The 13,427-nt window shown below is 43.8% G+C and overlaps 1 protein-coding gene across 37 annotated transcripts in view; it reads left to right on the top strand.

Annotated features, from left to right (window-relative positions):
* KALRN (kalirin RhoGEF kinase) overlaps positions 1-13,427 on the top strand; it is a 695,174-nt gene that overhangs the window by 225,009 nt on the left and 456,738 nt on the right. For all 37 annotated transcript variants that reach the window (XM_084990933.1, XM_084990932.1, XM_084990931.1 and 34 more), the window contains 2 exons: positions 4,552-4,744; positions 8,349-8,861. In XM_084990933.1, coding sequence (XP_084847059.1) covers positions 4,552-4,744; positions 8,349-8,861 — 706 coding nt within the window. The remainder of the gene's footprint in view (positions 1-4,551; positions 4,745-8,348; positions 8,862-13,427) is intronic.

Below are 13,427 nucleotides of genomic sequence, written 5' to 3'. Positions count from 1 at the left end.
ATGTCTTCTTTGGAGAAATGTCTATTTAGGTCTTCTGCCCATTTTTTGATTGGGTTGTTTATTTTTTTGTTGTTGAGTTGTATGAGTTGTTTGTATATATTGGAGATTAGGCCCTTGTCAGTTGCATCCTTTGCAAAGATTTTCTTGCATTCTGTGGGTTGTCTTTTCATTTTTTTTGAATTGTTTCCTTTGCTGTGTAAAAGCTTTTGAGTTAATTAGTTCCCATTGCTTTATTTTTGTGTTTATTGTTATTATTCTAGGAGGCATATCAAGCAAGGTGTTGCTGTGATGTATGTCAAGGAGCATCCTGCCTATGTTTACCTCTAGGAGTTTTCAGTATCTGGTCTTCTATTTAGGTCTTTAATCCATCAGATTCCCTGGGTTCAGACCATACTACAAAGCTACAGTAATCAAAACAGTATGGTACTAGCACAAAATAGAAATATAGATCAATGGAACAGAATAGACAGCCCAGAAATAAACCCAAGCACCTCTGGTCAGTTAATCTATGACAAAGGAGGCAAGACTCTCTTTGGAGGAGAGACAGTCTCTTCAATAAGTGGTGCTGGGAAAACTGGACAATTACATGTAAAAGAATGAAATTAGAAAATTTTCCAACAGCGTACATAAAAATAAACTCACAGATCCACATTTTAGCTGCATCCTTTGCCATTCCCCAGGCCACGGTGCTCATCCTACTGGTGTTCCTTACCCCTGGGGGATTGGACCTGGGAAGAAGGCATACATGTGCTCAGAAAGTAGCAAAGGGTGTTTTAAGCCAAGAATTTTAGGGTTTCAGGTACAAGGAATGTGGTCTAGGGTAGGACTGTGGGTAGCCTGGAATCTATGTGGCAAGACTCCTTGTTCCCTGGGGCAGGCGTGCAAGATGATGGTTAGAGCCTTGAATCGGGCTCTCTTAAGGCATTCTGACAGCACTCCCATCACTCTTTGCCTCTTACCCACATACCTAAACCAAAGTGAATTACTTGAACTATCTGAATGTACCATGCTGTTTTGCTTCTGTGATTTTGTGATTTTGAGGTTGCAGAATGGAGGCCATCCACTTAGATTCCTTGCTCAAATTTCCCCCAGCATCTATGAGCTCCCTAATATAGTCCCCTCATCACTAACCCTTCAGCCCACACCCAATCAGAAAAACACCGTATGCAGTGGTGATCTGCTGAAGTGATGTAATACAGCGACCTGAGCACAGGCTCTGGAGTCAGTGGTCCTGGTTTTGACTCTGTGCCAGGTACTTACTAGTCCTGTGACCTTAGGCAAATTCTGTGCCTCAATGTCATCATCTCTTACATGGTGATAACCATGCCAAGTTTATAGGTTTTTCTGAGGATAAAGTGAAATAATGTATGTCAAGTGCCCAACCATAGTCCTGGCACAGAATAAGCATGTGATAAAAAACGTCTTTTCCCTCCCCTGGCTATTCTCCTTGCTTCAGACCAAACACAGAAAGCACCTTGGCAGCTTAGCTGTTTTCACAGAAAGATGCCAATTAGGTTATCTGTCAACACTCAGCCCCTGGGCCTCTTTCCCCATTTTTTTTTTTTTTTTTTGAGCTAGTGAAAACTTCCTAGAGGGTATTAGTACACGATTTCTCTTTGAGTTGTCAGAGATTATCCGTTAATAGCTGTGTTGGTGGTTATGCATGACCACATTTTAGATCCTGGGATAATCAAACCCCGGCTCTTGGTGGTAACACTGACTTCATTGTTAGGGACGGGATTTCTCATGTCAGCACAGTTATGGTCACAGTGATGGAGCCTGAGGAGCAGGTAAACAAGGAAGTGGGTCATCTCTAAGGAAAGGCAGACCACAGTCCTGCAGTGCCTGGCATAAATGGGCATGCAACACATGTGAGTCCTGCTAAAGGAAACTAAACTCAATGAGAAAAAGTCTAAAGTCTCAATAGATAAAGGAAATGACCAGGTAAATCACAGAAGAACTTCTTATGGGCCAGTATGCTATAGCCAGTCATTGAAGAAATGCAGATTTAAATGTAAGGTAATATTTTTCTTAGAAAATTGGTGAAGATTTAAAAAACTCAGTGACCAGTGCTGATGAGGGTACAGTAAGAGGAGGGGGGAAGGATACTCATGCTTTGCTGGTAGACATACAAATTGATATGCCCCCTGTAAAGCAATAATGAGAAGGATTCAGCTATGGTAGATGTAAGATGGACTATGTGTTGCGGAACATGACAGTTTCAAAGAAATTTTAGACGTGAAAAGAGCCTCTATGTTACAGTGAAAGGTGGAACACAATAAAGTATGAAAATTACATGCACAAAAAAAGACTGGAAGGAAATAGGCCAAGTATTATAAATCCCTCTCATTAGTATCTCTTACATAGACCTTTGACTGTTTTAACTTTTCTGTAATTAGCAGGTCTTTTCTTATAATGGGAAAGAAATTCTATAATTTAAGAAGAAAATCACATTGCTTTCAGACAATAAGGTAGAGCGAATTACTTATGGAAGATTCTGGCCACTTTCTGACTAAGTAGGTGTCAGAGAAAGAGAAGAGACCACTCCTTTCCTTTGAGATGCAGGATCTGCCGAGAAACAAAAGGCTCAGCCTTCCTCCATGCAGAGTCTAATCCTTTGTTTCAACAAGAAGAAAGGGACAGAGTGTCCTCACTGGGGAGTTTCCTGTCTAACTGTCTAACTGGGAGGCCTAAGTAAGCTGCCATCTGCTTGAGACATTCATTCAGTAGTGGGAGCTGTTATCTCTTCACAAGTCTGTGACATATTGAGATTTGAGAATGAAGCCTGAAATGGCACTTATTTGGTTTTCTTTTGTAGCCCAAATCCTCCAGTTGTGGCCTTACGTCCAGTAGCTGTAGGTGATTGCTAGGTGGTGGCACATGACTCTGGGGCAAGCAGCGTATACAGGGGTTTAAGCAAGTATAATCTGGGTAATAGGAAATACAGCCAGCACCCTAAGGAAATGCTACACCAATATTTATACAAACATGTGAATTAACCAAAGTTTTATTTTGAGTTATAAAATAAACACATAGGTTAAATAAACCAAGAAGGATCGAAGGAAAGACCCCTAACTACTAAAACACAGACTTTCTTCCAAACTGAGGTGTTATAACTGTTCTGACCTTCATTTTTTTTTTCTTTGATTCTTAGGAGCTATAAAGTCCAAGAGTTTTTTTTTTTTTTGTCTTTTCTAGGGCCACACCTGAAGCATATGGAGCTTCCCAGACTAGGGGTCTAATTGGAGCTGTAGTCGCTGGCCTACATCACAGCCACAGCACTGCCAGATCTGAGCGGCATCTACGACCTACACCACAGTTCATGGCAACACTGGATCCTTAACCCACTGAGCGAGGCCAGGGATTGAACCCAAAATCTCATGGTTCCTAGTTGGATTCGTTAACTACTGAGCCACAACGGGAACTCCACAATGTCTTGTTTCACTTTAGCCTTATTATGTTTTGGTTTTCAGGTTGGTCACTGTTACTTCATCTGGCCTTGATTTCACTCTTAGCTTCCTAAATGTGCCTCCTTATGCCCTGACTCTTACAATGGGCTTTCATGAAACAATAGGACCACATCCACTGTTCTCATCAGTCCCACCCTTGGCCATCTAAGAATTACCAGCGTGACTCAAGGACTTGATTTTTTAAAAATTGACATACAATTTTAACTACAAGTAATATATCTTAAATAGACTGGCGTTATCAATACCTTGTGTGCTATCTCTAATCAATTGATAGAATCAGGCTAGAGCCCTTTATTAAAAAGATTCTTTGACCCAGGTTGGGTCCATGGTGAAGCTTAGCAATGGCTGCCATTGATGTGGGCCCACGGAAGGACAGCACTCATGCCAAGGACTTTCTTTTTTTTTCTCATTTTACAGCTGCACCTGTGGCATATGGAAATTCCCCAGCTAGGGGTCAGATCAGAGCTGCAGCTGCAGGCCTACACCACGGCCACAGTAACACCAGATCCAAGCCACACCTGCAACCTATGCCGCAGCTTGTGGCAACACTGTATCCTTAACCCACTGAGCGAGGCCAGGGGTTGGACCCACATTCTCAAGGACACTATATTGGATTCTTAACCTGCTCAGCCGCAACAGGAACTCCTCATGCCAAGGACTTTCCACCTCAGATCTACAAGCAGCAGCATCCCTGTCTTTAGAGTGTTTGTATTCAAATGGAGAAAACACGATTCATCCCAGGAGCAGGAGAGTGAGACAAGAATTTTTAAAAAATTAAACACACAGTAAGAATACCAAATCTATAAACTTCCGACAAGTGCAGTTGACTATGGGAAAGGCTGAGTTATTTGCAAAGTGCTGAGAGAAGGCAGAATGCCCTTGGTCAGATGAGGTTAATCTAGAAAGGTTTTCTGAGGCAACACATTTTGAGTTGAATTGAAAGGCAGCCAGGACGCCTGGCTTGAAGTCGAAAGGTTAGTCCAGATAAAGAGGAAGGCAGGTTTCCAGATGCTTTTTGACGGTATACTCCAGAGTCTCAGCTGCCTAGAGTGATCATGCCTGACCTCTGACCTCCCCACAGCGAGGACGTGTGCAAACGTGGCTTCACCGTCATCATCGACATGCGGGGCTCCAAGTGGGACCTCATTAAGCCCCTCCTCAAGACGCTGCAGGAAGCCTTCCCAGCCGAGATCCATGTGGCCCTCATCATCAAGCCCGACAACTTCTGGCAGAAACAGAAGACCAACTTTGGCAGCTCCAAGTTCATCTTTGAGGTGAGCTGGACCTCTCTCCTAGCTCCCCTTTCCTTTCCCCTCCTGCCACCCACCCGTGTTTCACCTGCACTTCTCTATCTACCCTGCCATCCCAACATGTCAGGGCCTGATAGGTCAGGATTCTTTGGCTACTGTGGCCTCACCAGTTAGAGCCTCAGAAGGAATATGAGGCTCGAGAGATTGTCACAGGACACGGTGTCATGAGGCAGTCCTGTTACTTCTGGTGAGTATAAATCGGAACAGTTGTTCCTGGGGCATTTTCGTAACTTGGGTCAAATGCCTTAAAAAGAGTTTATATCCACTGATCTGGTAATTCTCCTTCTAGGAAAATATTTTTACTATAAAAATTAAACAAAAAAGATGAAAAGCCAATTATAATTACAAACAAACAAAAAAAAAGTCCACAAGGTTGTTCATCAAAGTGTTTTTGTTTTTTTGCTTTTTTGGGGTTTTTTTATCTTTTTTTTTTGCCATTTCCTGGGCCACTCCCACGGCATATGGAAGTTCCCAGACTAGGGGTCTAATTGGAGCTGTAGCCACCGGCTTACACCAGAGCCACAGCAACGGGGGATCTGAGCTGCATCTGCAACCTACACCACAGGTCATGGCAAGCCAGATCGTCAACCCACTGAGCAAGGCCAGGGATCGAACCCGCAACCTCACGGTTCCTAGTCAGATTCGTTAACCACTGCGCCATGACGGGAACTCCATCATCAAAGTGTTTTTTGCAATAATTCACACCCCTATGTATGCACAGATTTGCACACACACACACACAGACATACACATATATACACACACACACAGTTTTTATGTTAAATACCCATTAATTTTTGTTACTATGAAGCCATTAAAAATCATATTTAGAACAATAGTGTCATAGAAAAATGTGCATGCTATATTACTTTTAAAAGGGGGAGTTATAAAACTGGGCAGTATAATCTCAAATTTGTTTTTAAGTGTGTAGTATATGGAGAAGAAGACTGAGAGATGCATGAAAATGGTGACAGTGATTTATTTGAGGTGGCTGGATTATGGTGGTTTTTGTTTTCTTTAGGTTTTTCTACTTTCTTTTGAGAATTTTATATTACTTTTATACTCAGAGAAAACATATTTTTTAAAGAGATCTTTCTGGAGGTTATATGTGCCCCCCGAGGATGTTTAATGACAACACGTCAGATTAAGTCCACGATTTAGGAACTTTTGCTCCAGCCAAATCCAAGCTGTTTCCCTTTCTTGGAATTGTGGCCCCCATCCTCAAGGGGATGAATTATACATACGTGTGTGTGTTGGAAAGGCCGAGCTGCTCTTAATCCAGCAGCAACTTCCATTTCAGAGGCTTGTCCCCAGGGCCGAGGAGCACGTTGGCGTGGGGGGGGGGGGGCGGTGAGCAGGGGGTGTGCTGGCTCCAACAGGCTACAGTTTGAGCACAACAACCTGACCATTGGACCAAGACAGTTCTCCGTGAAAATCACATGAGAACTTTGACTTGGTGTAAAAACAGTTAATTCTTATGCTCTCCAAGCACATGTTCCCAACGCTAGGAGTCCTGCAGGGAAATAAATGCTTTGTGTATTTTTGGTTTGTTTGTACAGAAGTGGTGACAACAGGCCTATAAATTTATTAGCTGAAGTAACTGGAAACAATCTTTCCAACAAATCTTGAAACTTGTACTTCAGCCTAGCTGCCCAGCACTTCCCATCTCCCTGCACCCCCTTCACCCCAAGTTGAGCAAGCTTGTCTTTGCCAGCTAAACAAGATGAACAGGAGAGAGAGCTGGCGGCTTCCCACTTGGAGGAATATTTACAAAGTAGTATTTTTTGGGGGGTTTTGTTTTTGTTTTTATGGCCGCACCTGTATCATGTGGAAGTTCCCAAGCAAGGGATTGAATCTGAGCTGCAGCTGCCACCTACGCCACAGCCGTGGCAACACCAGGTCCTTAACCCACTACACTGGGCCAGGGTTCGAACCCTTGCCTCCACGGCAACCTGAACTGTTGGAGTCGGATTCTTAACCCACTGTACTATTGTGGGAACTCCTATAGTGTTTTACAAAGAGCAGGTGAAGTGGTTAGTGCCGACTAAAGCAGTAAATGCTACAGAGATGAGAGTCCAGGCTTGTTGAATGGCAATTATTTACTTAATAATTGGTAAATGGAATCATGGGAGACTTCCTGGAAGTGGCAACTTTGAGCCATGTTCAAAGAGGAAAAGGCTCTAAAACAGGGCTTCTTGGAGTTTAATACACAGAATCCTCTGGGAATCCTGTTAAACGTAGGTTCTAACCTAGTAGGTCTAGGGATCCGAGATTCTGCATTTTTTCACAAGCTCCCAGGTGGTGCTGATGCTGCTGGTTTGAGGGCCTCATTTTGAATAGCAGGGATCTAGGTAAAGAGAGGTTTGTGCCCTTGGTTGCATATTAGGAGCTCTTAAAACCACCCAGGCCCAACTCCAGCCCAGACCTACTACATCAGAGTTTCTAGAGGTCAGGCTTGAGCATCAGCGCTTTTGTAAACCCCCAAGGGATTCTGATGAGCAGTCCCGTTGAGAAGCCCTGTTGCAGACACAGGCAACTCCTTCCTGTGCCTTTCGAAGGAGATAGAGGGGAAGGGAGAAGAGGAGGAGATGCTCAGAGAGCAGCAAGATCAAGGGAGATGAACCACTTTTAAGGTCCAGTGAGGAACATCCTGATGGAGGCTGACAGGGACTCCCCAAGCCTGGTGCTCTAGGTATTTTACACACCATCACATTTAATTCCAGCACAGCCCTGGGAGAAAAGCATTATTATCTCCATTGTACAGAGGAAGAGACTGAGACTCTGAGAACTTAGTTTGCTTGGTTCACCCAATTAGTTAGTCCAGGGCTGGATTCTGCATCCGTATATTTCTGTAGTAGCCTCTCCTTCCCCAGGAGAGGGAATCAGGAAATCCTATAGGAAGGAAAGCTCTTTCTTGGCAAATTGGGGTGGTCGCTGGTGCCGTCATTTGCAGCTCTGTGTCCTGGAGATAAACCTTCTCCACTCTACTGTCCAGGAGCTTGTAGGCTCAGAGAAAACTGAGGACTCAGACTCCCTGGCCCAGCCTGTCTGTTCACTGCACCAGAGAAGGGCATCTGCTCATCGGGAGAGGCAGGAAGATGGATGCTGAGATGCTTGCAGCCCAAGATTGACCCATACCATTTAGGGCAACCATGATGAGATCCTGAGTTTTAAAGCTGTTGAGAACTAGAGCTCCTAGAGCTAGACTTGGTTTGTTATTCCCCCTTCTGCTTCTAGCATCCTAAACCCTGCTGTGATGGACTTGGGGATGGGGAGGAGGGAGATGAGAGCAGCAGGGTTTCATCTTCCCTGGCAAATGGGTGGCTGGTGGAGAGGCTTTTTGAGCCAGTCAGCCAATCTGTTGAAACTGCTGGCCTTGGCCGATTGTGGCTGCTGACCAGGGGGCCATGTGCTCTCCCACTTGCCCTTTCCCGGGCAGGGTCGTTACTATGTGGACTTCTCTTGCCTTCCCCCTTGACTTCCTCTCTTCTGCCTATGGCTGCCCTGGGGTCTTCCCCCTACTCACCCAATATCACTGAATGGCCCTCTCTGTGTCTGCCCATCCCAGACAAGCATGGTGTCCGTGGAGGGCCTCACAAAGCTGGTGGACCCCTCCCAGCTGACAGAGGAGTTTGACGGCTCCCTGGACTACAACCACGAGGAGTGGATCGAACTGCGGCTCTCCCTGGAGGAGTTCTTCAACAGTGCTGTGCACCTGCTCTCGCGCCTCGAGGACCTGCAGGAGATGCTGGCCCGGAAGGAGTTCCCAGTGGACGTGGAGGGCTCGCGGCGGCTCATTGATGAGCACACACAGCTCAAGAAGAAGGTGCTCAAGGCCCCTGTGGAAGAGCTGGACCGGGAGGGGCAGCGGCTACTGCAGTGCATCCGCTGCAGCGATGGCTTCTCAGGGCGCAACTGCATCCCGGGCAGCGCTGACTTCCAGAGCTTGGTGCCCAAGATCACCAGCCTCCTGGACAAGCTGCACTCCACCAGGCAGCACCTGCACCAGATGTGGCACGTGCGCAAACTCAAGCTGGACCAGTGTTTCCAGCTGCGGCTCTTTGAGCAGGATGCCGAGAAGGTAGGAGGGCTCCAGGCAAACTTCAGTGGGCCTGGGGAGGGGGCTTACATGTCTTTTCAGGGAGAGTGACAGAGGCTGCTAATCTAACTTTTTGATCAATGATAATACTTTTGTGGAAAATCTTTAAAAACTTGCCTACCGGTTTCAGCTGATGTACATTTACCCCAGTCTTATATTTGGCCAATGATCACAGAGTTGTTTTTTTCTTTTTTTTTTCTTATTATTTTTTAATAGTTATTTCCCCAATACAATTTTTTTTTCTATTGTACAGCATGGTGACCCAGTTACACATACATATATACATTCTTTTTTCTCACATTATCATGCTCCATCATAAGTGACTAGACATAGTTAGTTCCAAGTGCTACACAGCAGGATCTCACTGCTGGTCCATTCCAAAGGCAATAGTTTGTATCTATTAACTCCAAGCTCCCCAACCACCCCACTCCCTCCCCGTTCCCCTTGACAACCACAAATCTATTTTCCAAGTCCATGATTTTCTTTTCTATGGAAAGGTTCATTTGTGCCAAATATTAGATTCCAGATATAAGTGACATTGCATTTGTCTTTCTCTTTCTGATTTACTTCACTCAGTATGAGTCTCTAGTTCCATCCATGTTGCTGCAAATGGCATTATTTCATTCTTTTTTATGGCTGAGTAGTATTCCATTATGTATATATACCACATCTTCCGAATCCAGTTGTCTGTCGATGGACATTTAGGTTGTTTCCATGTCTTGGCTATTGTAAATAGAGTTGCAGCAAACATGCGGGTGCATGTGTCTTTTTTAAGGAAAGTTTTGTCTGGGTATATGCCCAAGAGTGGGACTGCTGGGTCATATGGTAGTTCTATGTATAGATTTCTAAGGTATCTCCATACTGATCTCCATAGTGGTTGTATCAGCTTACATTCCCACCAGCAGTGCAGGAGGGTTCCCTTTTCTCCACACCCCCTACAGCATTTGTTTTTTGTGGACTTATTAATGATGGCCATTCTGACTGGTGTGAGGTGGTATCTCATGGTAGTTTTGATTTGCATTTCTCTAATAATCAATCAGTGATGTTGAGCATTTTCCCATGTCCCTGTTGGCCATCTGTACATCTTCCTTGTAAAAATATCTATTCATGTCTTTTGCCCATTTTTCAATTGGGTTGTTGGCTTTTTTTGCTGTTGAGTTGTATAAGATGCTTGTATGTTCTAGAGATTAAGCCCTTGTCTGTTGCATCATTTGAAACTATTTTCTCCCATTCTGTAAGTTGTCTTTTTGTTTTCTTTTGGGTTTCCTTTGCTCTGCAAAAGCTTGTCAGTTTGATTAGGTCCCATGGGTTTATTTTTACTCTAATTTCTATTGCTTTGGGAGACTGACCTGAGAAAATATTCATAAGGTTGATGTCAGAGAATGTTTTGCCTGTGTTCTCTTCCAGCAGTTTGATGGTGTCTTGTCTTATATTGAAGTCTTTCAGCCATTTTGAGTTTATTTTTGTGCATGGTGTGAGGGTGTGTTCTAGTTTCATTGATTTACATGCAGCTGTCCAGGTTTCCCAGCAATATTTGCTGAATAGACTGTCTTTTTCCCATTTTATGTCTTGCCTCCTTTGTCAAAGATTAATTGACCACAGGTGTCTGGGCTTATTTCTGGGTTTTCTATTCTGTTCCATTGTTCTGTCTGTCTGTTTTGGTACCAGTACCACACTGTCTTGATGACTGTGGCTTTATAATATTGCCTGAAGTCTGGGAGAGTTATGCCTCCTACTTGGTTTTTGTTCCTCAGAATTGCTTTGGCAATTCTGGGTCTTTGTGATTCCATATACATTTTTGGATTGCTTGTTCTAGTTCTGTGAAAAATGTCATAGGTAATTTGATAGGGATTGCATTGAATCTGTAGATTGCGTTGGGTAGTATAGCCATTTTTTACAGTATTAATTTTTCCAACCCAGGGGCATGGAATATCCTTCCATTTCTTTACATCTTCTTTAATTTCCTTGATTAATGTTTTATAGTTCTTGGCATATAAATCCTTTACCTCCTTGGTCAGGTGTATTCCCAGGTATTTGATTTCTTGGGGTGCAATTTTAAAAGGTATTATATTTTCGTATTTCTTTTCTAATATTTCATTGTTAGTATGCAGAAATGCAACTGATTTCTGAATGTTAATCTTATATCCTGCTACTTTGCTGAATTTGTTGACCAGTTCAAGTAGTTTTTAAAGCTCCCCTTGTGTAGTGTTTATTATGTACTAGGTACTGTTTTTTGCAGCATGTATAAATTAATTCATTTTAATCTCTCGAGATTCCTGTGAAGTAGGTATGTTACCATCATCCCATTTTATGGAGGCAGAAACTGAGAGGCTAAATAACTTGGCCAAACCAGGAGGGGCAGCATGGCTGCAGAGTCCACTGTTGGACACTGCATGCCATGAGTGATTCAAGCCAGCTGAGCAACAGAAGTAACAATACTGTTACCAAATTATTGTCCTGCAGTGTACTCAACTACTGACAGAGCACTTCTGCATACAGAGTCTCGTTTAATCCACGCAGCTCTTTGATCCTCTGAGGTGGGTGGTGGTGTCTTGGCTGAGGCGGGGAAGTGCGTACTCTTTGATCTTGGGGCTACAATGGCAGACTCTTCCGTTTGAAGTCCAGGGCTCTTCCTGCCATTCCACTTCTTTCTGGAGGTTTTTCCTCAAATACTGCGCACTTTCTGAAGCAAGACATTGTTTTTCCAGTGGTGAATTTTCAAAGCTTTCGCCTTGTCAGGGGAGATACGAGAAAGTGAAAAAGGAAAATGCTATACAGTGCCTCTTGGCTGAGGAGGCAAAAGTGTCTTCTCTAGATTCCCTCCAAGCTAAAGAATAGAATTTACTGTTATATACACTTAAGGAAGAGTGAAACGGGGAGTTCCCTTGTGGCACAGCAGATTAAGGATCCATCATTGTCACTGCCGTGGCTCAAGTTGCTGCTGTGGCATAAGTTTGATACCTGGCCTAGGAATTTCCCCTGCATGCTGTGGGCACAGCCAAAAAAAAAAAAAAAAAAAGAAAAAAAAAAAAGGAGAAGAAAAAAAAAAAGAAGAAGAGTGAAAGTGATCCCCTATCAGCTTTCTGCAAATAACTTATATTTAAATGCTCAGTACCACTCATGAATACCATGACCTCTCAGAGTAACCCATAAGTTTGACAGATAATACCTGTTATAATGGTTTTGTGTCTATTAAGAGCCCATATTGAAAAATGTCTCCAGGTGTTTTAAATGATCAAATCAGGATATAAAACTCTATATAGTTATGATCCCTATTTATGTGGGAGTGCCAGCTTAGGTATAATTGGACTGCAGAACCCCCATCTCATATCCAAGTGATGAGAGATACCAGGTCAGGAGCCAGCTGCTCTGTAAAGCTAGAGGCAGGTACTTTGGCTCCTGTGACCAATGTTGGAAAGGTCTGGAGCATCTCCCTTTTACTTGAGGTCTCTTCTACTCTGGGGCAGGGCATCTGCTTTGCCGCCTAGCCTGGGTGCCTGTTTCAGTGAGCCAGGACCGAAGGGGAGGCAGGGGACTTGGTCCCCCTACATATGTTTTAGAGTTTGAGGCACTTCCCTGCATCCCTGAAGCTCAACAATAAGGTAAGCCTGAAGAGGTCACAGTCAGTGCAGGGCTCCAAACAAAACAAAACAACATAACCTTGGCTCCAGAAGTCCCCAAGTAGGGGAGATGACATTCTAGAGTCAGCCTAGTGCCAATCAACCAAGCAGTAATTGCTGCCACACATATATCCTCTCAACTCAGGCTCGTAAGAATTGGATGGTGTGTCATTATTCCTATTTTATGGTGGAGGAAATGGAAGCTCAGAGAGATGCTTGCCCTGCCCAAGATCACACTGTGGGTTGGACAGAGCCAGTGTTTTGTCTGTCTCCAGAGCCCACCCAACCTCTTACCCACTAACCCTACTATCCTGCCGCTCCTAAGATCTGCCTCATGCTACCACCGGACACTGCCTATTAGCTCCTGAGCCCCTTGGCCCATGATGGCTCTAGGCTAAATCTCAAATTCCCACCTTCCACTGCCCATTTGACAGCAGAGGCTCTTAAGCTTTCCATGCTCTGGATCCCTTTGGTCTGGTGAAATCTATGGACACTTCCCAGAATACTGTTTGTCAATGTACAAAATAATATAGGAGTTAGGGGAGTTCCTATTGTGGCTCAGTGGAAGCCAATCCATCTAGTATCCATGAGGATGTGGGTTCAGTCCCTGGCCTCGCTCAGTGTGTTGGGGATCTGGCATTGCCATGAGCTGTGGTGTAGTTCACAGAAGCAGCTTGGATCTCATGTTTCTGTGGGTGTGCTGTAGACCAGTGGCTACAGCTCTGATTCCACCCCTAGCCTGGGAATTTCCACAGGCCTTGTGTGTGGCCCTAAAAAGACCAAACAAACATATATATATATAATATGTGTTTTAAATATGTATATTTAAAATTACATTATTATACATTATTTTAAACATATATTTTAATATATAATTTTAAATATGTATTTTAAATATTTATATATTTATATATGTATGGATTGGAAA

This window comes from Sus scrofa, chromosome 13 (genome assembly GCF_054392235.1).
Source record: "Sus scrofa isolate SSC_HxYL_T2T_F1_AM1 chromosome 13, Sscrofa_HxYL_maternal_Yorkshire_Landrace_v2.0, whole genome shotgun sequence".
Lineage (NCBI taxonomy): Eukaryota > Metazoa > Chordata > Mammalia > Artiodactyla > Suidae > Sus > Sus scrofa.
Note: the sequence above shows the minus strand (reverse complement) of the source record. Positions and strands in the feature narration are given on the sequence as shown.